This window comes from Oryzias melastigma, linkage group LG13, assembly GCF_002922805.2.
Source record: "Oryzias melastigma strain HK-1 linkage group LG13, ASM292280v2, whole genome shotgun sequence".
NCBI classification, from domain to species: Eukaryota; Metazoa; Chordata; class Actinopteri; order Beloniformes; family Adrianichthyidae; genus Oryzias; species Oryzias melastigma.
In genome coordinates, this window is record NC_050524.1 from 24,310,297 (window position 1) to 24,335,177 (window position 24,881).

The window sequence follows — 24,881 nt, forward strand, 5'->3', positions numbered from 1 at the left end:
CTTTAGAATCGTAACTTTTTAACATAATTATGAACTAGATATATAGCATTACCTGCGATAATGCTAGTTTGAATGCTGTAAGATGAATTTAGCTGCTAAGGATTCTAGTGCTGATAGCTGAAGATGTTGAAAATTATAGCTAAAATGTATCCCAAATCTAATTGACTTGAAACCATTTGCATTTATTTCGTTTTTCTTTCTTATTTTTATTATTTTTTATTTTTTGTCCAGAACAATAATGTAAGACAAGTAGAACATTGAGAATGCTAGTAATACACATTACAAAGCAAACATTGCAAAGTAATAATTACAAAGCACACATTACAGAACAATCATTTAAGACAAGCTAAATATATTTAAAGACAGACAACTTTTATAAATTCGTATGGCTTTTTTCTTTTGCAGTTCATTTTACGTCGTTGCGTCATCAGCAGTGTGACGTAAGCACGCACGGCTAAACGCAGGTCTGTTGCGGAAATGAGGTGACAAGCTCAGCAAAATAACCCTAAATATTCGCTTCCTGCTGAGAGGACACGCACATCTCGTCAAAAGTAAGGTCTTAATAAACTTTCTCCGTATTTACCTGTAGTTTTTGACTCATTCGGCGTCGTTTAATGGACGAACAGCGGCTGTTGTGAGGACTGTAGCTCGCCAACAATGACAACTGCGCCTTAGTGAAAACATGGGGCTCGCTCACGGCGCGTTTCCATTATTGTTGTCGCTAACATTTGGTCTTTAGCTGTGATTTTGTGTTACCATAAAGAGCTTGAGTTGTGTCCGTCTCAACGGTCTGTTGGTACACGAGTTAGCTTACAAGCTAAAATAAAGCGAAACAATTAGCAAATCTGGGAGCTAATTTCCTGTTAGCTAAACGTAGAGCTAACGGGTTAAGAAAATAAAAGCATCCTAGTTTTTTCTCATGTCAACATTTAAGTGTTGGAATGAAGCCGGAGGGCTTATCATTTTTGTGGGATGCGTTTTTTAGCAAAAAAATTAATTGTTTTATAGATTATATGCCCATAATATTAACTGTTGTGCAAGCAAATGTCAATTTTATTTAAAAAATGGCATTTGCTTTAATTAAATTCTCCTATGTTTTACTTTTGTCCTTTAGCATTGTCATAAACTGTTCTGCAAATTAACTTTGCTGGATATATGCACATATTATACAGTATTTTTTTTTTCTTTTTTGAATGTTGTACAGGCATAAATAACACATTTTTGTCTTTTTACACCTTTTTGTCTCTGATTGTCCAGATTGTTGCTCAGATGAAGAGGACTTCCCTGGTTGATCCCCCGTATCGCCTCTCCTTGCTATGGCAACGCCATATTTCCCCACATTCCTGTTGCTCATCTTTGTGTCCTCTTTAGTCCTCTTCCTGCTGACTCTCATGCCTTCCGTCACTCCTTCCCTCCCTTCTCCACACCTGTCTCGTTCCTCGCCTTGGCTGTCTTCTTCCTGTGGTCCTGGTCAGTCCTGGGCTGTTCGGCTCCACGCTGGAACGCAGGATGAGGAAGACGAGGATGTGGAGCAAGACTCTCTAGACCTGGATGTAATTGCTAACAGGGTAAAGTATTGACCTTTTTTTGGTCCCTTTTAAGTTTGTAACCATTTTTCTTCTAGACAATATCTTAATTTTTAAGATTCTAAATGTGTAAAGATGTTTTTTTTTGCTTAGAAACAAAGCAGAATGTTAGCACTCCAGAACGTATTAGCAACTTTTTTTATTTTTAGCATCTTTGTGTTATTTTTTTGTGTTTTTTCAGGTAGCAGACCAGGCTGGGCTGCAGAATAAAGGGCAGATCGGACAGCTGAAAGGCCATTACCTGCTGTGCTTGGCGAGCTCCGGTTCCAGTTCTCAGGGAGGGCTCTGGAGGAGGACCGCGGGGGAGGTTCTAGCAGCACATCCTCAGGTTCTGTGGTTCTCCAAAGAGATGCTGCTCAGTCGTTCCAAAAGATCCGTGGCCTTCAATGACCCCAACTACTCCATGCAGTGGCATTTGGTGAGAAGATTGAATTCTCATTTAGGTTTTCTCCTAATCACATTGTGGTATTGAGGAAATAACAAGGCATCGTTTTTCTTTATCAGTGTTAAGATAAAATTCTCACCACTGATGAATTTCAGCTTTGAACATGTATCAGTAAGGGTGTTCTGTATGTTTCGCTCATCATTAAATAAAAATAAAGAGTTTATATTACCAAAATACATTTCCAGATGTAATCTAAACCATTTTATATAAAAACTTTGAAGAGTTCACATTCAAAACTGACTCTTAAATTCAAATTTAGATTATTTTTTTGTTTGATTTAAAAGCCTGTTTTCACACAACTAAACTAATTTAAACCAAACAAAAGCTGATCGATGGTATAAAAATAAACTCTTTCATTAGAAACTAGCCTTGAAAATACTCTTACTTTGAAACTTTAAGGGAAAATGCATTTATGGTTTTGCTCAATCTTAATTTTACAGGGATTTTTTTGAACCCCAGCTCTACTATTGAAACTGTTTTAATAAATGTGTTTTTAGAGGTCGATCTCCATGAGCATAATGCAGTAGAGGTCATGATGGGGGATTTCATTCTGTGTGCAGTGTTCCCTCGTTTATCGCAGGCGTTGCGTTCTAAAAATAATCCACGTTAGGTAAAATCCACTGAATAGAATAACAGATGTTTTAAGGCGCTAAAATCCCTCATTACACTCTATAGAATATTCTCAGACTGAACATTTTCACACTTTTTTTCCCTCTCAGAGTTCAAACCTACATAAAAAATACGTTTTTTACTATAGAATGAAAACAAAGGGAAGATTTAGGAGACCCTGCATTGACAACAGCCAATCAGGATGCAGAACACAGTCGGTCAGCTGGTCTGAAAAATATCAGCTATTGACAAGGAGGCAAGGAAAGATTACCATGTAATAATCTCCAAAACTCTTATGCATCACACAGCTAATATTGTAATGATCAGTTGAACTTGGTCTGATTTGAAGAAAGACAAAACTTTGTGTAACTCTGACTTTGTATATGGCTGCTATGATTAGTCATGACCAGGGGACTGCAACCTTTAACAGGAGAAGAGCTTAGTAGGAGCCGCAAAGTCTTATTTTGATACTGCTTTGCATTCATTACAGGGTTTTTTTTAAATAATAAGTATGAATTGTGTTTCTTTTGTGACATGAATAAAAATAAAAATATACAAATGAACTAGTATTTTCTCAACATGTGAAATAACTCTTACGTTTGATTTAAGCTCGTAGGATTTCCTTTCAAAATAAAAGACTCCTTGTGCCAGACCAGATCATCACAGTGCATCTCTGGACAGCATAAAATAATGTGCTATAAACTCGTTAAAGATGACTTTTTAACCAAAGTTTTGCTTAGTATTTGAAATCAGAGTATTCTGGAGGAAGTAAAGAGTAAAGAAGACCTTTTCAAGTCAGCATGGTTTTCTTTGAGGTGCACTTCAGCTATAAATTTATATTCTTAACTAATCTAAATAAAATAAAAGCTAATTAAGTAACCTTTACTTGAAAAAAATACTATTTTCTTTTTCTTTTTACCAGAGAGCCATTATGGAGAGGTAAAAGAGCCACAAGCGGCTCCAGAGCCGCAGGTTGCAGACCGCTGTTCATGACAATGTCGACTAATTTGATAGTCGATTAGTTGTTTTTTATATTAAAATTACAGTGCAGTAAAGTTGAATGCAGTTGTGAGCGCTCAGCACCAGAAAATACACTTTACTACTATTTGAGTCAGTGAGACCAAAACTTTACCTCTAGTGAAAAATAGTTCCTTTGTTTCCTCCTTTAAGTCTTGTTTTAATACCAGAAACAAATGCAGGAAAGAAGCTGCATGATTCATTAAAAGTTTAATATCCTAATTGTATTTATTTTTGGTTAGTATATACCTTAAACACTTCAAGTTTAAAGCTAATATTGGTTAACATGTGTGTTTTACATCAGGTTTATGCATGACCTGATTAGTCGACTAATTAAGAAAATGAATCGGTGATTAGTCGACTATTAAAATAATCGTTCGTGGGTGCCCTAATTAGAAACAATAAAACAAAAAAATGAAACGGTGTCAAGCGAGGGACCACTGCATTGTAAAGTTTAAGTATTTAAAAGAAAGGACAATACACAAAAGAACACTGATCACGTGAAACATTATAAGATCTGCCAGATTATAGCAAATGTATCTAATTTCTGCCTGTAGTCCCTACAAAAATAAGAACAAGTGAAAGCAAAAATATGTATGAAAAAGAGAATCTGTTGCAATAAACCCATAAATCTGTCTAAATACGCAAATATAATCGTTTTTCATCTGGATTCTTGTTTCTAATAATAGACTGTTGTAATGTTTTTCTCCATCAGCTTATGTTATTCAAGCATTTCTCATTCCTAGCATTCGTGTTTACATTCTTAAACTAACAACGTCTTTAACATAACATTTGTCTAGACCAAAGTGTTTGGAATTTGGCTTTTCCACAGTCATCCTTGCAGTCCTGTTCTTGAAATACCTCCTCATGCTAACCTCAGGCGTCTTTATGCTACACGCCATAAAGTGCTTTAATGAAAGAGTAAAAGTTTGAGATTTAGATGTAGATTCTAAATTCAGTTGAATCTCTGAATGAATATATTTGACCTGACATTACTACACTAAAGCTGTTTTCAGATGGCTTTACAGGTGAGTACAAACCTGCCTGCGGGTCATGTTGCTTTCACATTTGCATCTCCGTTCAGCACGCCTCTCTCATTTCTATGTTTAGAATCCACTGTTTCATTTTCTCTTTTTTTACACAAATACATTTGAAAGTGTTTCCAGCGCACAAATGCATCACAGACTGTTCTTTCTTTTTTAACCTTCACATTTTTATTCCTGTTTAATTTAAATTCTATTTCAGATTAATGTGATACCATCCCATTAAAGTTGCTCTGATCCTCTTAATCTATTCTGAAAGTGTTTCCAGTGCAGGACTGGAACATGGAGAATCAGGGTTCAATTCCCAGTTTGAGTCTTTAGGCAGACAAAAACAGACAAAATCCAAAAAACGCTGTTGTTTTTAGGACATAGTTTCTGCAGAGCAGCAGGAGTTCATTAGAAATTCACCTCTGAGTTTGTGGATGAGTCTGTTGGCGCGGAGCAACCCCGCCCCCTTCCCGTGGCCCATCTGTTTACTCTCCCACTAGCTTACAGCCCCTCATAACCCCAACCTAACATTACCGCTGGACCAAAAGTGACAAGCGATATTGGAGCTATGCAGCCGTAAAGTTTAGATCCAGATTCCAGCTCAGACGAGGAAAACGAAGACGTTCATGGATCTATTTGTCTGCCAGACCAGTGGTCTCCAACCTTTTTCAGGACACGGACTTCTTTAAATTGGACAACATTTTTACAGACCGGTCCGAACAGGGCCAAAGTTGACATTTTTAAGCTTCTGAAAATCTATTTTCAAAATAAAATGCTACTACAAGAAATTTAGTTTGAAAAAGTCTAAAAATATCAGTAGATTTGTTTATGCAGATGATGAAGATTTAATGAACAGAGTTTTCGATTTGTAAAAAAAAAAATCCATAAAGAAAACATGACATGATATTTTTCTCCATAGTATTCCATTTTAACATTCTGTCCAGGCTCTTATTATCTTCCAGGATAAACAGATTGATCATATTTTGTCTTTACATAAATCTTCAATCGTTGGATATTTTTTCCAGCACAAAGGAACCTTTTCTGTGCTAAAGTTTCTGGACCTAATTCAGCCTTGCTGTAGGAAAATTCTCAAATGTTTTTTTACAAAGCAACTTTATTTGATTTATTCTTGATTCTCCCTAAATTGTTTGAACTTTGTGATGAAGATTGTATCTTTAACGTCAAACTAGGGCTAACAACCAGATGCTAGCTTCAGCAACGCCTGACTTTTAATGCCTGATGGGAAAAAAAGCACAATAAAATTATGTAACCGTCATAAAACTGCTATTTTTTAAGTATAATATAAATGTAAATCCACCGCGTTTCCAACTTTATTATCTGTGTGTGAAACAGTGGAGAGTCTGTCACTGCGTGTTAGCCAGAGCGTCTTCTGCTACATGAGAACAATCGTCTCAATAATTCTGTATGTCGAATAAAACTTTATTTTGTCTGTAAAGAGCAGCTTTGTTTTTTAAAGTTGAAGGCTCTCCTTTGGTTTCCTCCCTGACTCTTTTCCCCCTGAAGAAACGTTACAAATATTGTTTGTTTTGCTTGGTTTTTGTTAGCTTGTTAGCTTTGGGCTACTAGCTTAGCAATCCAGCTAGCTGCTTTAAGTCACGTGACCCAGACAGATGTGAACAGAATCCAGAAGTCTTTTAAAATAAAACTTCCTTCAGGATAAGAAAATAAACAAAACAGAAATATTCTAAGTTGGAGCATTTATTTATTTCTGTACCAAGTGACCGACGGACCAGTGCCGGTCCACGGCCCGGGGGTGTGGGACCACTGTACATCAGAATGGAGCGGAGCAGGGAGCTTTTGACCCACCCAGTCTAGTGTTCACATCCTTACTAAGAGCTTTAAAAACAAGATTTTTTTCATCTGCTCCTCCCAATTTAGATAAAGAAAACACTCAGAAACGACATTTAAGGCTCAATGCTCTTTTTGTATGTCCTCCATCATGAAAAAATGCTACAAGAACATGTTGACTTCCCCTTTTTTCTGTCTATGCAGCATAATAACATCAACAGAGGGATGGATATCAATGTGACCGGAGTGTGGGAGCGTAACATCACCGGCCAGGGAGTCACAGTGGTGGTGGTGGATGACGGGGTGGAGCACACCCATCAGGACATTCATCTCAATTATGTGAGGCCAAACTCAGAGCTTTGAAATAGATCAAAAATCTTCAGAACACGTCCCATTTTTGTGTGAGAATGTGTGTTTGTAGCTCTGCTGAGTTCACAAATGATGTCTTCTACCTCATCTGCTCTGGGTTCATTCATTTTAGTGATCCACTGTATTTATTTAAAGATCAGCACGCTCTATTAAAGAGTCAGATTTGTAAGGGAGGTCTCACACAATGCAGCAGTTTGGTAAAGTCATCTGAAGGAACGCATCACATTTCTGGTTCAACCTGTTCAGTCTAATGCAAAACAACAAAGAGCTTTGAGTGAGTAAACGTGTGTCCCTATCAGAGTCCAGAGGGCAGCTTTGACCTCAACTCAAACGACCCGGACCCCATGCCCCATCCAGACGCTCACAGCGATAACCACCACGGGACGCGGTGCGCCGGAGAGATCGCGGCGGTCCCCAACAACAGCTTCTGCGCCGTCGGTGTGGCCTACGGCAGCAGGGTGGCCGGTACAATGAAATAAAGCTAAAGGGGGAGGGGCTTTAGACACAATTCTTTGGTGGAATAACGCCTCCCTTGCTGCTGTCTGCTCAGGTATCCGAGTCCTGGATGGCCCGTTGACGGATAGTCTGGAGGCCATCGCTTTCAACAAGAATTATCAAGTTAATGACATTTACAGCTGCAGGTAATAGAATGTTTCTAGTTTTACTTAACCCTTGAACACAAAATCTTTAACATACTGTAACTTTTCAACCGTTAACACGGTAATTCCTTCTGCTGGAATTATCGTGTTAACGGTCATCTCACTTGTATGAACATTATCGTCTTATTTTTCATTTTAATCATGATATCATAGTGCAGGAGTGTCAAACTCAATCACTCAAGGGGCCAAAATCCAAAACACATACAGTATTAGTTCACGGGCTGAACAGGATAAACATTTATTGAGCAGTGTACAACTACATTTATAAAACTTTAAAACCATGACTTTTTAACATAATTATAAACTAGATATATAGCATTACCTGCAATAATACTAGTGTGAATGTTATAAACTGCTGAAAATAATAGCTGAAAACGCTGAAGCTGAGAGCCAGCTGAAATATTAGCTAAATGCCAAATTAGCCTAAAAAGCTTTGAAAAATAACCTAGGTAAGCCAAAACAGCTAGCATTATAGCTAAACTTCAAAATAGCCTAAAAAATAGAAAAAAGCTTAAATTAGCCAAAACAGGTAGAGTGTAAATATTAGCCTAACTCCAACAGCCTAAAAAACATTTTAAAAAAAGCTTAAGTTAGCCAAAACATTTAGCATGTAGCTGAAATATTAGCTAAGCTCAAAAATAGAAAATCTTAGTAAATTCCAAAATAGTCCAAAAAGCTGGCAAAATGTCAATTTATAAAACTCTAAAACCGTAACTTTTTCACATAATTATGAATAATAAAAAGTTAGAGTATTATTCCAGAATAAATCAACTTAAACCTGAAATAAATTTCAATATTTTACTCTCCATAAAAGTATATTTAGTCAAAATTAAACAAGTTAAAAATAAGCAATAGATAACATTGAGTCATTACTAACGATAAAATAAAATGATCTGGAGGGCCGAATAGAATTACCCGGAGGGCCGGATCCGGCCCCCGGGCCTTGACTTTGACACATGTGTACTAGTGTATTCTGAACTGGAATGTTGGCTCTTGCAGTTGGGGTCCAGATGACGATGGCCACACGGTGGACGGACCTCATCCCCTGGGGAAGGTGACTCAATTTTCAGTTTTTATCCTGCAGGGGGCAGTAGACCTCACAAGATCAGTGACGTTGCAACCCTATTTCAAATTTTTTTGGGGGGAAAGGAAGCTTAAATTTAGATCTCTTAGTATTTTTTGATTCAAATTGTGGTAGATCAGTAGCAGTTGGAAGAAGCTTGTAGCTGTGATGTAGAAGGTACCACAACCACAAGATCCATGAACGTCTTTAGTCTTTCAAAATAAACCATATCCATATATATGATCATATAATTACCTTTGGAACACTAAAAGACAAATTATTTATGAAATATGAGTTATGTTTACAAACTCTTTTCATACCCAGAAGTAAAACCACTCCATCTTTGAGGCTCCGCCTTTCCCTCCTTGAGGTTGCTGCCTATCTCATTACATCAACCTATAAAGCCGTTCTCGTCAGCGCGTCACTCACAAAATAAAACATCAATTTAAATTTTTTTTTATGTACATACCGTGTAGCCTGGGCGTTGATCCCCAAAATTTGGCACAAACAGAATGGTGATGACTAATGGGTCATGACTAAATTCAGATGAAGATTTTAGGATGTATTGAAATGATGAGAACATTGTTTTGATTAGCTCTGGCTGTGAACATTTCTTTTCTCTTTGATGCATCATTAATCTTCATATCAAAAATACTTTTCAAGCTCACCTTTCTGTCCTTTCCTTGGAAAAAACAGTTCTTCTCATTCGTCGCTCCCTTTCTCCACCAGGAAATAGTCTGCCCCTATTCTCCACTTGGAAATAATTTGTTCACTTTCTCTTACCAGAAAATAGTCTTCTCTCTTCCTCCACCAGGAAATAGTCTTCATCCTTTGAGAACCAGGAAATGGTCTGCTCCCTTTCTCCTCCTGTCTTCCCAAAATCTCCCGTCTGCTTGCGCCATTCTCGGATACATTCAGGATCCATCCCAACATGTTGTGTGGATTCCTCACTAGAAGTTTCTTCATGAAGTGAAGAAATGGGAGGGGCTGCTGTTGAGAGTGCAGGTTTTCAAAATACCACTTCTTTATAGTGAGAAATGAACAGTAAAATACACTTGGCCCCTTTAATCAAAGTCCACCAGGGTGTGCTTCTCACGAGCATGACAGTGAAGTGTAGGGATGTTTGGTACTGGTGCCACGTCGTCACTTTTTACCAAACAGATCCATTTTTAGCCGTAACATGATAGTTAAGAGTGGCAGCGTAGTGGTGCAGCAACAGCGCCGACACGACTGTCTGTTGTTGCTGCGTTTCCTGCTGCGATACCAAGGGAAGATTCTGGGAAACAAAAACATTTATTTGTTTAGAAAGTAGTGATATTTCATAGATTACCTTGGTAATGTATTGATTATTGCAGTATTTGCCATATCTCGATACTATCGTGAATCGTATTGTATCATGAGTTAGCTTGATTCCAAACTCCACTTCTTAGTTCATGTAAACATAATTTATGTTCTGTTTTCATTTAACACATATTGTAAAGAACTGTTGTGTGTGTGCATATGTTTTTGAAAACAACACAGATTTTTAGATTTTAGCTAAAAATGGCGTAATTCATAATTCAATTTGAAAATAGGTCAAAGATGATGGAGTGGGTCTTCATAAAGACATGCTTTGGTTTTCTTAATGTGTTTTTATCTCAACAGGCAGCTCTGCAGCATGGCGTGATCGCAGGCAGACGAGGCTTTGGCAGCATCTTCGTGGTCGCCAGCGGTAACGGAGGTCAATATAATGACAACTGCAACTACGATGGCTACGCCAACTCCATCTACACAATCACCATTGGTATGAAGGACAGACGTTCAGCCTCACGAGGGTTTGCTGTTCACCTGTAAAAAGTTTACTCCGTTTATCTGTTCCAGGAGCCGTCGACGAGACGGGCAAGATGCCGTTCTACGCAGAGGAATGTGCGTCGATGCTGGCCGTCACTTTCAGCAGCGGAGGGTCCAGACTGAGGAGCATCGTAGGTGTTGCGACTCCATGAACAATCCAGACTGTGACAGCTGAATCCAGTTATGACAGTCGATTATAAAAGCTTAGATAAAGGATCTGTTTGGAATAATCCTGGATTCAAACTTAATCCTCAGAATAATGATTTCACAAGCACCATTAATGGAACCTGAAGCTTCATTAAAGATCTGGGATCATTTCTTACTCAGGATCACAAAGGAATCAATTAATGTTTAATTACAGTTATTGACATCGATTTAGTATTGATCTAAATAAAGCATTTAGGTGGTAGAACTCTGGTACCTCAGTAATCATCTACACCTCGGATCCTCTTATTTAAATGTCTCTAAAGTAATGAAAGTTAATTGACTAGTTCAGGGGTCGTCAACCTTTAACAGTAAATTTGGGCTCGTTTTCTACTGATCAAAACCTAGAAGAAGCAGCATAACTTACTTTAGCCTTTAAGAAATTTGGATTCGCATTCATGAACATCTTTTTGTTTTGTTTTTTTTAAATAACAATCTGAATTGTGTCTATTTTTTGGCACGAACAAATCAAGAATACAAAAAGAAACTAGCATTTCTCGAAAGGGGATTTTTAAAAATGTTTTTACCTTTTACTTTTAGTAGAGGCCAAATTAGTGAAAAAGCTAGCTTGTTGCCTAATTACTAGTTGAACTCCAAACTAGAATAAAATTCCTCAGTAAATTAAATCAGCCAAAAAAGTTGCAAAAATATTAGCTTAACTCCAAATTGGCATATAAAATTCCAGGTCAAATTAGCCACAAAAAAGCTTGTTGCTCAATTACTAGCTAAACTCCTAAATGTTCTAAAATTCTGCAGTAAACTAAATTAGTCAAAAAAAGTGAGCCTTGTTCTAAAATAGCAGCTAAATTCTAAATTATCCCCCCAAAAACTTTACTTGTTTAAGATGTTGCTTAATTATTAGCTAAAGCCCAAATTAGCATAAAATTCCTCAGTAAAATAAATTAGTAAAAATATTAGCATGTTGCTAAAATAGGAGCCAAACTATAAATTTGCCTAAACACCCCAGTAGATAACAAATTAGCTAAAAATGTTACCATGTTGCTAAAATAATATATAATCTCTGAATTCTAGAAAATTACCATTTTATTTTTGTCTAACCAGAGAGCCACCATGGAAAGATAAAAGAGCCACATGAGGCTCTGGAGCCACAGGTTGCAGACCTCTGGACTAGAGAAAAGTGTTAAGGATTTTAGGAAGTTAGAGGAGAAACCTCCTAGTTCCTATCTTAACAATAAAACATAAAAACATGATTACAATAGAATAAACAAGTCTTGTTTTTAACCTTTCAAATACGTGAACTCAGCTTGAAATAAAAAAATAAACTTTCTAAGTCATTAAAAAAAGTAAAAAATGTAAAAAACTGAAGCCTTGAATATCCGTCACTGCTGTTTAGTGTTATCTACAAGCCATGTTTTTATTTTTAATTAAATATATTTGAAAAAATTAGCCTTCTAAACGAGACATTAGCATCAGAATTCAGCAGTGATGCTCTTAAGATGTTAAAGTCACATTATGATGCTGGAGTGAGTCTCTGAGCTTTAATGTTGGTGGTGTTTCTGTTCCTCAGGTGACTTCAGACTGGTCCCTGCAGGAGGGGACGGGCTGCACGGACGGCCACACCGGTACCTCTGCCGCGGCGCCTCTGGCAGCAGGAATGATCGCCCTCATGCTGCAGGTCCGGCCGTGTCTCACCTGGAGAGATGTGCAGCACATAATTGCCTTTACTGCCACCAAGGTTAGTTTATTTAAAGCATGTGTCAAAGTCAAGGCCCAGGGGCCGGATCCAGCCCTCCGGGTAATTCTATCCGGCCCTCCAGATCATTTTATTGTTATTAATAGCCCGATGTTATCTTGCACGTATTTCTAACTTGTATAATTTTGACAAAATATATTTTTATTAAGGGTCAAATAATGAAAGTTATTTAAGGTTTAAGGTGATTTATTCTGAAATAATATTCCTAACTTTTTATTATTATTAATTATTTTCATTTCATTTCATTTATTCATTTCCACAGGCAAAAACATAAACATAATACATTAAAACAACACAAGGCATCGTTTGCTGAGGAAATGAAAAGGATCAGTATGAAGAAAACTTATTCATAATTATGTTAAAAGTTACAGTTTTAAAGTTATAAAAATTAGCATTCTGCTAGCTTTTGAAATATTTTGTCATGTACCGGTACTATATTTTTTCAGGCTATTTTGGAGTTTAGCTAATATTTAAGCTTCATGCTAGCTGTTTTGACCAACCTAAGTTTTTTTTTTGTTTCTTTTGGCTAATTTGGCATTTAGCTAATATTTTAGCTTGCTATCAGCTTCAACTATCAGCACTAGCATCTTCAGCAGCCAAATTCAGCTTACAGCATTCACAGTAGGTAATGCTATGTATCTAGTTCATAACTATGTCAAGTTACGGTTTTATTGTTTAAAAAATATATTTTTAGAGTGTTCAATAAATGTTTATCCTGTTCGGTCTGCGACCTAAGGTGTGTTTTGTATTTTGGCTCCCTGTGTGATTGAGTTTGACACTCCTGACTGAAAGACAGGTTTACATGAGACAAAACAAATGAGTCTAAAAGTAACAACTTTCTGACATAAACAGAACTAGAGATATAATAATAGAGGAATCACCTTTGGTATGATCTTGATTCCACGCTGATGTGTGAAGGACTTAACAAAGGGAACATGTCTTTTCTATGTCACAATGATTCAAAATAAAGAGGGTCAGAAATACAATAGTAATCTTAAATAACTCTATAGATGTCCTCAAGAACATGTTCAAAACACCATTTTTATTAGAGTGTTTTTTTAGTAAACTAGAATGGAGTTTTTAAATGTTTAATGGTGAAAAAGAGACAAAAATAATGTGTGTAATTTTAAACATTTCTTTCAAGAAGTTTGTTGGAAACTTTCTTTGTTAATAAAACAAAAACAAAGTTTTTTTGAACAAAAAACAGACTTTTTGTTTTTGTTTTACAGTGTGACCCAAACACTGAATGGCAACGTAACGAAGCAGGTTTCTCTCACAGCCACCAGCACGGCTTTGGCCTTCTCAACGCATGGAGACTTGTTAATGCTGCCAAGGTACACACACACACACACACACACCCCCACACACACTAGGTCAGCCGTTCTCTGGATCATCCTCTCGTGTGTTTCAGGTGTGGGAGACGGTGCCTTTCCTGGTTTCTTATCAGAGCTCAGGAATATACGAGGAGGCAGAAATCCTAATCTACCCCAAGGAGTTGGTCCGTACCTGGAACGGTAATGTTTGCACCTGCATCGCCCTCTAGTGGACAGTCCACTTACAGTCCATTCCTCCTCTGTACGCTTGACTGTCCATATTAGGGTGTCTTTGACTGTCAGATTCATTCCTAATTTTCCCCTCAATCTGTTTCTAAATATCTTAGAGATTTTTCTCTCTCTCTCTCTCTCTTTCTCTCTCTCTCTCTCTCTCTCTCTCTCTAGTCTTCCGTTGTCATGGTGATGTCCTCCTCATAGCACAGTCATTTCCTCTTTCCTCATCTCTAAACTCTCCTTCCTCATTCTTCACCTTCCCTTTTTTTACAGCCTGATTGCATCAGTGATCAGAGCTGCTGCTACAGGTTTGTTAACGAGAAGGTTAAGCCAGAGCACGCTAACAAAGTGAACATTTATTTTTAAGTATAGCTCTACTGGATCAATCCCATGATGATTGATTATAGCATCTATTAATGGACACTTTTTTTCTCCTAGTGCTGAAAATAAGTTGTAGTTTCCTGATTGTATTATTTTGTTATTGGCTAACCCAGAATTTTGAATCAGTCTGATTTACAGTCTGTGAGAGTACAACCTCTTGTGTGGTAGTGTTAGAAGGTGTGTTTGCCGACCATCAGCACTCTTAAAAGCTGAGACATCAGCAAATCTGAAGTAAGATGTAGAGAAAAAGAGATGTCATTGAAGAGCCACTCAGAGGAAAATCGTGTTTTTGGTGTTTTTAACATGTCCTTGTGTCATTGTTCTCATGACGGAGGACATACATGAAGACAATTCAGCTCAGAATTGCATTTCTAAGTAGGGATGTCCCGATCAGGTTTTTTTGGGCCCGATCCGATTCTGAGTCATTGGATTTTGTGGATTTGCTGATACCGAGTCCCGAGTGTTGTCCCTTATTTATATTTCATTAACATTCTTTTATCATTAAAAACTTAAATAAAACACTTCTGTGAAGTAGCTTTAATAAACAAGTAGAAATAGAGCAAATATAAAGTAGGAAAAATATACAATTTTCTTGTTATATAAGTGATAATTAGTCATGTAATAAAGTTTAGTGACTTTAGCTTTAATATCTTTAGAGCTATTGAACATTTTTAACTAAATGTGATTCCTGTCCTCATTTAGAATTCTTAAAAATAAATTATGATTTTGTTTTAGCATGAATTTGAGGATGAGTTTTCATGTCTACCTCATATCATCATTAATTTTCATTTATTAGTTTTTGTTTTTTTCCTTTTTTTTCTCAAGATTATGTGCTTCTTTTAAGTTCTAAAGAATCACATTTTCAGTTTTATTACCACAGTAGTTAATTTTCTTAACTGTTATTTCTCTGTCAGATAAATAATACGGGCATATCAAAGGACAGCTCGGGTCCTAAGGAGTAATATCACAGCGGTAGCATGTAGCAGTTAGCAGCTGCTGTTTAGCCATCTGTCTGCAGTACAAAGAGCTTCACATTAAAAAGACAAAATGTCTGTCTTTTTGTGTTGAAATGTCTTTAGAGGCTGTTGTTTTTGTTATGACAAACCAACAGAGACACTTGCTGTTACTTTAAAGCGTTTCTAAAAGAGTTATTGATCCCGGAAGTCTGAATCCGTGATCGGCTAGCTAGCTTTATTGAACTGTTTACGTTAGCCTTCTGCTTGAGCTGCTGCCGTTTTCTTCTGCGTTTTCCAGGATAACATTTTGTGATCTTTTCATGACATGCAGATTTCTATTGGAGTATTTATCTGTAATGATAAGATTGAAATATAAAGCGCTGATCATAATAAGAATGAATGAAATATTCGATCCTAATCGGACAACAAAAACCGATTACGATCGAGTCATCAACCATGTGATCGGGCCTGATTTCCGATCACGTGATCAGATGGACACTTCTCTATTTCTAAGTAGGGCTGAGTTGAAAAAAAATAACCAACATATCAATGCTTGATTCAAAAGAATATAGATCGATCTATTGCCCTGCGCCACCACTCAGAGGTGAGTTTTTGATGAACTCCTTCCGCTCTGCAGAAATTATGTCCTAGAAAACAACACAGGTTTTAGATTTATGCTAAAAACAGCATTATCAAACTCACAAAAATGGCCAAAGTCTGTTTACATGAAAGTGTTTCGTCCTCCCTCAGCCCTTCTGAAGCAACAGAATATTCCAGCAACAGCAAGCAATAAAATAATGAGAAAAAAAATCACAGTTGCTTCATTAAATGAAAATTTTATTTTAAAAAATATTCCATGTAAAATTACAGATTTTTAAATCATACATTATGAGTTTTTTGTTATTGTGAAGTGATGGCTTTTTTCTCATCATTTTATGACTTTAGAAGTTTTTTACCTTTCATGGTGGCCCTCGTACTCCATCATAAGAAAAGGAACAGAACAGTAAATAGTCTTTTAGAGGATATTTATCTTCCTCTTGTAATGGACACCACTCCACAGTGAACTGTTTTTAAATATGTTTGTTTATTTTGAGTAAAACTGGACTAAATAATTAACAAACACGGCAGAGGGCCCCAGTTTATTTCCCCCAAACTTCTAAGTCCACCACTGATCATATTTAAAATACCACTTTGGAAGCGGATAATAAAGATGTGGGACCTGAACTGTTCACGCAACAAGTTGAAACGCCCAACATTCACTGTTTTACTGGTATCAGAGCAATCAGAGATTACAATCATGAAGCGTTGGACCTTTGCTCATGAGGAATTTCCCTCCAGGTTGAGCCACTTTAGTTTTTAAACAACACAAAATAAGTAGATGCAGATATTAGTTCACACACAACAGACTTCCAGCTGTTTAGAAGCTGAAATTCAGCTTAAAATAAAAAAAAGTGGAATGAAAATTGATGCCTGATGGACACATTTAGCCCTAAAGTTTCCTTTGCTAAACCAAGTTTTTTTCTTGATTTGAAACCGTACAGACTTACAGGAGGCCTCCCTGAAATATGGATTGGAGTTTAGCTAATATTTCAGCTAAACACTTGCTATTTCGGCTAATTTAGGATTTTTACAGTTTTTAGGCTAATTTGGCATTTACCTGTTATTTTAGCTGTCTATCAGCTTCAGTGTTTTTAACTATCAATCTCAGAATCTTCAGCTTTCAGCACTAGCATCTTCAATGGCCAAATTCATCTTACAGCATTCACACTAGCATTATCGCAGTTAATACATCTAGTATTTAGTTAGTTTAAAGCTAATGATGGTTAAGATGTGTGCTTTACATCCACTTCGCACATGACCTGATTAGTCAAATAATAGGAAAAAATAATGGATAATTAGTCGACTATAATAATAATCGTTGCCAGCAATGTGGGTCCAGAGATGTGAGTCCAGCTAAGTGGCTTATGGGATTCACATTCAAATTTTTTTTAATTTTTTCCTGTCGTCTTCGTCTCCCTTCAGTTTCTTCTTTTTCACACGGCAGCGTTTTCTTGGCGTGGCCTCCCCGCTTCTGTCTCATCCCTCACTTGTGTTTACCCTCCTCTGTTGGATTTTCATCATTCCCCGCCTGCAGCGTGCGTGCAGCCCTACATGGTCACAGAGCCGCAGCTCATTAGCAGCCAGCGAGATGCAGAAACGAGTTCTCTGACAGCTTTTCATGAAAAACAAAACAAGGGGAGGAGCCATCAAATGTTCCTCTGTGTTTCATTGTTTACAAAAAGTGGAAATGACCCTGATTCATCACGTTTTTCTTTATAAATAATTACACATCAGCTCTTAAATGTCAGGAGTCCAGATGATGATGATGATGGTCTCTCTGCCTCAGTTTCTGCTGCTGACCTCGAGGAGTCTGGAATGCAGACTCTGGAGCACGTGGCCGTCACCGTGACCATAACTCATCCCTGCCGCGGTAACCTGGAGGTCATGCTGGTGTGTCCCAGCGGCATGAGCTCCCTCATGGGGGCTCGGCGAGCCATTGACCGGTGAGCCAGAACATCGGGTCTCATTTGAGATGAGTCAGCTGTCATCTGCAGTAGCTTTGTAGCGAGTTTGAAATAAGAAGTTCGTTTTGTCTCCAGCGATTCTGCTGGCTACACCGACTGGACTTTCTCCACCGTGCGCTGCTGGGGGGAGAAGGCTGAAGGCGTTTACGTCCTGAAGATCTCTGACCACAGTAAGAAGCTGGCGCACATTTCACTGTGAAGCTTCACTCCTTCACTCCTCCTTGACTCTGTGCAGAGGAGGGGATGTCTCAGCAGTGCTCCGCCGTGGGGGTGCTGAAGCAGTGGAAGCTCAGCCTGTACGGCTCCTCCATGACCCCCAGCCAAGTGAAGGAGCGACAGATGTGCGTCTCTCCTCTGCAGACTGCTTCTCCTTGTCTGACCGGCTGTTGTTTGACCGGCTGTTGGTTGGTTGGTTGGCAGGTTGGTGAAGGAGGCCATGAGCGGTAAATACCTGGACAGCAACTTCTCGCTGCCCTGCCCCCCAGGCCTGGACATTCCCTCTGAAATCATCCGGCCGTTTACATCCAACAGCCTCAAGGTACAGACGCTGCTCCCTCACTCAAACGTCAGGTTTATAGAACTTAAAGTGATTAAAGAGTGAGGGAACTCGTACACAACCTTTATTAACTGTGTGTTTCAAACCTTTATTTAAAATAAAAAATTGAAAATGTAAAGAAAATAGTTTTCCATCAACTCGTCCTTGTCCAGTAGATCTAGATGTTGGTCTGGAGGGAGGTTTATCTTTGTTTACATTCTTTCTGGTTTCAATTCAATTATGTAGGAATTTAAAGACCTCAGTGGAATCTGGATGAGTTTTTCTTTGCTAGATGTGGTCTTCTAGTTTGTCCCTTAAAATAAAAAACAGATTCAGATTAAACAAATGTCACTCCGGATAGACAGACGATGTTTCTATGCAATCGGTTTGAAAAATATTATCAAATCAAACTTTTTCTTTTGTTTAATCCAGTTTTCTTTGTAACCATTAAAAGGCTCAACCTGTAAAGCCCATTACATCCAAAGAAATGATAAAACATTTTTAAAAAATTCAGCCTTTGATTACATCCACTAAAAATTGCTGCATAATTTTTAATGGGATATAGATGGTATTTATTTTGATACGCTGAGGGATTTGGTAAGTACTTTTCGTGTTCACAATAATGTTAGTTTAATGTGCAAAATATTGACATGAGTTTTTAAGACAACAAAAAGCACCTTAAATACCCACTGTCTTAAATTGAATTCTCTAAATGTATTATAAAATAATAATTACCAAAAAAGAAAATATTTTAATATAGCAAGTAGATATTAAAAAAATATATAAAAATAAACAAGTTTTCACAAAAACTGACATTTTAAAATTACCTTCTACTCCTCCAATATGGCTCTCAGGTTAAAGAAAAATACAAAGCTTTTAGTTTAAAAAAGTAACTGTAAAGTTAAGTTAAAATAACTTAGCGCTCTGCGAGCCTCCAAACACAGTAACCATAGTGGTACGATAATCGAGAACTAAACATTTTGACAGATTTCAGTGTTTTAAGTGAGCCTCATGGTTCAAAAAATACAGTTTATTTGCTCTGTTTTATTTTAGTAAGTTAGACTTATGAATTACTGGCTCAGAAGCACCACAAATGTTTTAAAATATAGATCGGCTGACATTAAAATGCCTACCACTAGATTTGTTTCATTGAGATGATCCTATGTGACACAGGAAGTCTTTTATTTTGAAGGGAAGTCTTGTGAACCTCTGTTTAAAGTTATAAGCTGTTTCATATTTGGGAAAAAGAGCTATTTTTTCTTAAAGTTTGTTTTATGTATGCCAAAAAAATTAGTTTATTTATATTTCTCATAAAAATAACAATAACACAAATACAAAGTCTTATTTTTCTAAAGGATGTGTGTCTCCTTATGGGTTGTGGTCAGTGAGAAATCAACCAAAATGGCTCTTTGAGTGTTAAAAGTGTCAGACCGCTGGACTAGCTCATATCCAACGGGTTTTTAAGGAAAGTTTGGATCATCTAAATGAGATGGGAGTATCAGAAATGTTTTTTCTTTTTTATGTAAAAAAAAAAAAGAAATCCCCTTTTTATTGATGAAAGTTGCACCTTTGTTCTATTGAAATCCTTTTAGTTCTTCTACTAACAAAGTTAGTTTTGAATGATGAAGGGAAACTATATTTAATAAACCGAAGCATAAATGAGCTGAAATGGAATCAGGATTTCATGCAGTCCTACTGTAAAATCTCTGTGTTTGGAAATTCGATGACCAAGGAAGTTACCTTCACGCTTCCAGTTTCAGTGACTTTTAAAGAGTTGTATTTCACACCCAATAAATTTGCCCCAACACTGATGCACATTCTGACTTTCTGTGGTAAAAGGTTCAGGTAAAATTCTTCAGAAAGCCTCAAAAGGTTGTCCTTTTGAGGTCACAAACATCCCTTTTATTTTGAAAGTACATCAGAAAAACAGGATGTGTTTGAGGAAGTGCATGTATGCATTTTTTGTCTCACTAAACCAGTTATGACATTATTTCCCTTCAGGTAATCTGCAGGTTTTTGGATGGGATTTTTTTAATAACTTTTTTGAACTTGTATGTAAAAGAGGTTTTTTATACAAATAATAAAACGGCATTTTTCAATGTTTATATTGACTTTTTTTATTTTCAAAGCTTCCCATCTTCCCTTCATTTGCAGGAAATAATGGAGCCCTTTTATTGTGAAATCCACTGGCTTCATCTGCACCTTTGTGTTTTCTCCTGCAGTTCCTGCTGCTCTTTGGATGCTTCGCTCTTTTCTGGTCCCTCTACTACACTCTGGAGGTCACCCTGGCCGACAGAAACCTCCGGAGCATCCTATGCCTGACCAGGAAGCAGGATTACACCGCTCTGAAATTTAGGCACAGCATCAAAGGAGTGGAGGAGGCGCTAACGGAGCGGGAGGAAGAGGAGGAGGAGGATGACTCTGGGGTGGAGTTGCACACCGTTCTGGACTATGAGGCCAAAGTGCCGCTGATGTCCGGAGAGCGTACAGTAATCACGGGCAGCTAGAGGACAGCTGCTGGAGCTCCCGGCCTGCTCCTCGTCTCCTCAGCTGCTTCTGACTCACAGGAGGAGAGGCCTCCTCGTCCTGCTCCTCACCTCTCAGACAAGTGACCTTGTTTGGACTGTAACTGTGCGTGTTTGTGTTCTTCTCCCTGAACAAATGTCCTCAAAGAGATGTGGGGAAATCTTTTGCTTTTTAAGGGTTCGAATTGATAAAAAATTAGGTTTACGTTTAAGTAAACTTGTTATTACTCAAGGAAACATTTGGAGAGCTGCTACCGAGCAGCGAAATGGAAAAGGGTTTGAAATCTCACAGGAATCCTGTCTGTGAAGATGGAAGAAGCTGTTTGTGAAACCTGTGAAGTCAAATGTGATGAGAGCTGAATGTTGTGTGTGTGTGAGTGTGTGTGTGAGAGAGTGTGATGCAGTGCTGGTGTTTTAACATGCAAGGGTCTTCCACTCTGAAATGTGAGGTACTTCAAGTTTTTAAAAGGCATTTATTTTCTGAGGTGTTTTTTTTTTTGGACTCCTTTGTGGGGGTGGGTTTTTATCTGCTGGTTCCAAAATCAACTACTGTTTAAAAACTTGAAATGGGATTTGCAATTTGTATTTTTTTATAAAGTATAATATATAAATGTGTGCCTGTTGTACACACGTACTGTATGCTGACAGCGTTTAACTCTTTACACACCACTTTTAAGATTGTAATGAAGCTGTTCCTTTTTCTTTTCTATCTGAATCCAGTTGGGACTGTAATGCTGTGCGAGTCACAGATGATTGAAATAAAAACCAGTTTGAAAAATCATCCTTGGTTCAGTTGGAGTTGTTTACTGCTGATGGACTTTAGAAGAAATCGAATCAAACTTTCACAGCAAATCTTTGAGTTTTTCAATCTTAATGTAACTGTGATTGAAGAAAACCGATTAGTTTTTTTGTTGTAGCACAAGAAATTCAAATTTCAAGAAATTGTTGGAAAATTGATGTAAAGAAGCCCCGCCCCCCTCCCCTGTAACAGAGCTCTCTGTTTACGTGGTCACCAGCTAGCTTACAGCCCCTCACGGCGCCAGCCCAACATTAGTGGTGCAACAAAAATAGTGATCAATATTGAAACTATCCAGACAAGGAAAACAAAGACGTTCATGGATCTATTTGTCTGCAAGTGGAGACAAATAGTGATCATGCTAATAGGAATTCTGTATTGTTGAACATACTAGAGCTGATATCTTGAAATGCTGAAACTGAACTGAAAACGCTGAAGTGCATATCTTGCTAGAATATTAGCTGAATGCCAAAGTACTCTAAGAAACTGAAAAAAATTCTGATTGAGGTAAAACACCTAGCATAAAGCTAAAATATTAGCTAAACTTCAAAATGACCAAAATAACCCCAGGAAATGCCAAAATAGGCAAAAGAGCTAACACAATTCCATTATAATAGCTAAGTACCAAAATAGCTAAACAAAAAAGTTTATGTCAAACAAGCCAAAACAGCTAGCATGTTGCTAAATGCTTTTGGCTAGTTGGGCATCTTCTGTTTTTTTAAGCTGTCTGTTATATTAGCACCATTTAGTTCTTTCAGTTATTGGCATTTACTGAGGGGTTTTAGGCTAGTTTCTAGCTCAGCTAATATCAAAGCAACATGCTAGTTTTTTTTCCCTTTGGCTAATATATCAACTACTGGGGGTTATTCGCGCTAAGCTGCATTTAGATAATATTTTAGCAAGCCATCAGTTTCATTATTTCCGTTGTCAGCTTTAGCATCTTCAGCAGCCAGATTCAGCTTGCAGCATTCACACTATCACAGGTAATGTAGCTTATCTAGTTTATTTCACATTTTTAGACAATTACTGTTGTGAAGCCCTTGAGATTTATATGTTGTGTATTTGGGCTATATAAATAACTAATTGATTTGAACGCATGCCTTTTGACATACTATTCAACTGTTTACATGATCAACATGAATCAGCTGATTCTGAGAAAAGCAGATTTTCATTTGCACCAATGTGCTATTAAAGTGTTGCATGCAGAGCCGCTATTCAACACTGCAGAGACGGAGAAAATCTTCTTTACAACAGAATTAGGAGGTTTATGTTGAAGGCGTAAACACTACTGTGAGATATCAGCACAAGGCGGCTTTTTTCCACTTCAGAATCGCTGGAATTTGAAGAGTTGCGGTGGTCAGAAGAATGTAAACAGTGCAATATAGTTGAGGTTTCATAGGGTTGAATGTATGAATCATCAGAAAAATACCACGTTAAAACAGCAAAATCCCCGTTTTCATCCAAGTGGGTCTTAAAGCTCATAAAGGAACTCAAACCTCAGACAAGTTGAGGTGTAGACACTTCTAATGGTCAGGGGGACTACAAATGATTAAACTTTGTTATAACCTGGCACAATACATCTTTAGATCCCCATTCTTTTGTGCATTGTGCCTTTAAACTCCTAAACTCCAATATGTCAACACCTTCACACATGATTCTAAACAGAGTACTTTCAGCTACAGGTGCCATTTGCAGAGTCATAAAATAGTTCAGTATTTATGTCAAAGTCATTTATTATTAAGAAAATGTACAAAAACATTGGCACTGACAGAAGTGATCAACTACAAAACACTACTGCAGCTGAAGAGGCGTGAGTCAATCTGGAAAGGACAAGCAGGTAAACATTTTATTTAAAAGTATTTCTCTGGATCGTGTTGCACAAATGTCAATTATGGGGATGGTCAGTAAAGATGTATTTGGATTATGTGTCATTTTTGCATTCATCTTGGTATTCCTGGAGATGACGTGTGTTTTAGGTTTTGTTGCACCATTAAGACATTCAGTTTACAGGCTGGCTTGTTGCTGACAGCTTTCAAAAAGAATGGTAGAGCTTTGACGTTTTTAGGCATCAGCAATGGCCAAAAAGCAGTGATTCATTTTCTTTTACATGATCTGTCGGGGTCGCCCGTAGCTCATGCCCTCCTGACTGGCACCCTTATTGGACCCCATCTGCAAGCCGATGACGTTTTTGCCCGCCTTCAGCTGGTCGTCGCTGAAGTCTCGCTTGTTCTCTTGCGCCTTCCTGCAATGACATTTGAACAGAGTTTTGAAGAGAGATTCCTCCGGTCTCAACTGTTGGTTTCACTGAACTCACTTGAAGAACCAGTTGGGGTCTCCGTTGTAAGTGCCTTCATCCTTGGTGACGGCCAGGCTGCCGAGGGCCGACAGGGTCCTCTGCACCGCGGCCAGATCCTTTCCTGCACCGCGACAACCAGTTTGAATACTTCACACCCCCAAAGCTTTTTCTGCAATATCTGAAACCCGTCTGACCTTCCCAGAGGTCCACGGTCTGGAACATGTCCGTCTTGGTGACGCCGTACTTCTCTGCCGCGTTGAGGAACTGTGAGATCTGCTCCATCTGCTTGAAGGCCATGGGCGAGCTCTGGATCTTCTTCACAGGTTTCTCACCAGCAAACAAGCTGTTGATAAGCTCACCTAGAACCTGCAGGGACGAGATGAAGCTGCAGCAGAGGACACAAAAAAAAAAAAAAACAGAAAGTTGGGGGATTGCACTCACACATCCATCCTTCAACCAGGCCTGGAAGCCCATTTTGCCTGCTTCTGGCCGGCCCACGCCGGAGCCACACTGGCGGCTGATCCACTCCACCAGGATCTGCTCCAGCTCCGGGTCGTACTTGCTGTCGATCTTTTCTTGAACCTGCCGGCTCATGCCGTAGGATGGGCCTTTGTTAGCCATGCCAGCACTCTGGAAGATCGGAGATGGACAACAATGTGGAATTCAAGAAATCTTGAATGTAAAAAGGGAGAAAAAAACCTCTTGGTTTGAAATAATAATATTTTTTTTGGTCAGACGTTCATTCTTTAAATTCACCCCCACAACTGTTTTTGCCTCCAAGAATGCAGACTGTCCCTTCTTCTGTTGGTGGTTGGCAAACAGCTTTGTGGTGCATCAAAAAATCAAAATCTCCAAAAGTATTTCAGAGCCTCAGCTGCCCCACTCTGCAGGGTTTCCATGGTCACCAATCACGCACACCTGCATTTCGTGACTGTCATCAACAGG

General features: G+C 38.1%; 2 protein-coding genes across 4 annotated transcripts in view; one reads left to right on the top strand and one right to left on the bottom strand.

The window, feature by feature from the left end:
- The first annotated feature begins 396 nt into the window (after window positions 1-396).
- Window positions 397-21,625, top strand: pcsk7 (proprotein convertase subtilisin/kexin type 7). The gene is made up of 17 exons (XM_024258123.2): window positions 397-551; window positions 1,258-1,568; window positions 1,768-2,004; window positions 6,702-6,836; window positions 7,166-7,331; window positions 7,417-7,507; window positions 8,525-8,579; window positions 10,233-10,371; window positions 10,449-10,549; window positions 12,151-12,318; window positions 13,566-13,670; window positions 13,748-13,850; window positions 17,607-17,763; window positions 17,860-17,954; window positions 18,020-18,125; window positions 18,205-18,322; window positions 20,542-21,625. The coding sequence occupies exons 2-17, from the start codon at window positions 1,317-1,319 to the stop codon at window positions 20,824-20,826; spliced, it is 2,313 nt and encodes a 770-aa protein (XP_024113891.1). The 5' UTR covers window positions 397-551; window positions 1,258-1,316; the 3' UTR covers window positions 20,827-21,625.
- Window positions 21,626-23,355: 1,730 nt separating this feature from the next.
- tagln (transgelin) overlaps window positions 23,356-24,881 on the bottom strand; it is a 7,209-nt gene continuing 5,683 nt past the window's right edge. For 2 of the 3 annotated variants that reach the window (XM_024258121.1, XM_024258119.2), the window contains 4 exons: window positions 24,378-24,566; window positions 24,131-24,302; window positions 23,955-24,057; window positions 23,356-23,882 (listed from right to left, as the gene is read on the bottom strand). In XM_024258121.1, the coding sequence (XP_024113889.1) occupies window positions 23,744-23,882; window positions 23,955-24,057; window positions 24,131-24,302; window positions 24,378-24,557 (594 nt within the window). In that variant the 5' untranslated portion in view covers window positions 24,558-24,566 and the 3' untranslated portion in view covers window positions 23,356-23,743. Of the gene's footprint in view, window positions 23,883-23,954; window positions 24,058-24,130; window positions 24,303-24,377; window positions 24,609-24,692; window positions 24,825-24,881 lie in introns of those variants that run through there. The other variant, XM_024258122.2, reaches the window with a different exon arrangement.

Coding starts and splice junctions, on each gene's coding strand:
- pcsk7 (XM_024258123.2), top strand. CDS start 1,317: ATGGCAACGCCATATTTCCCCACATTCCTGTTGCTCATCTTTGTGTCC. Junction 7,332..7,416: donor CTACGGCAGCAGGGTGGCCG/GTACAATGAAAT, acceptor CTGTCTGCTCAG/GTATCCGAGTCCTGGATGGC. Junction 13,671..13,747: donor GACTTGTTAATGCTGCCAAG/GTACACACACAC, acceptor CGTGTGTTTCAG/GTGTGGGAGACGGTGCCTTT.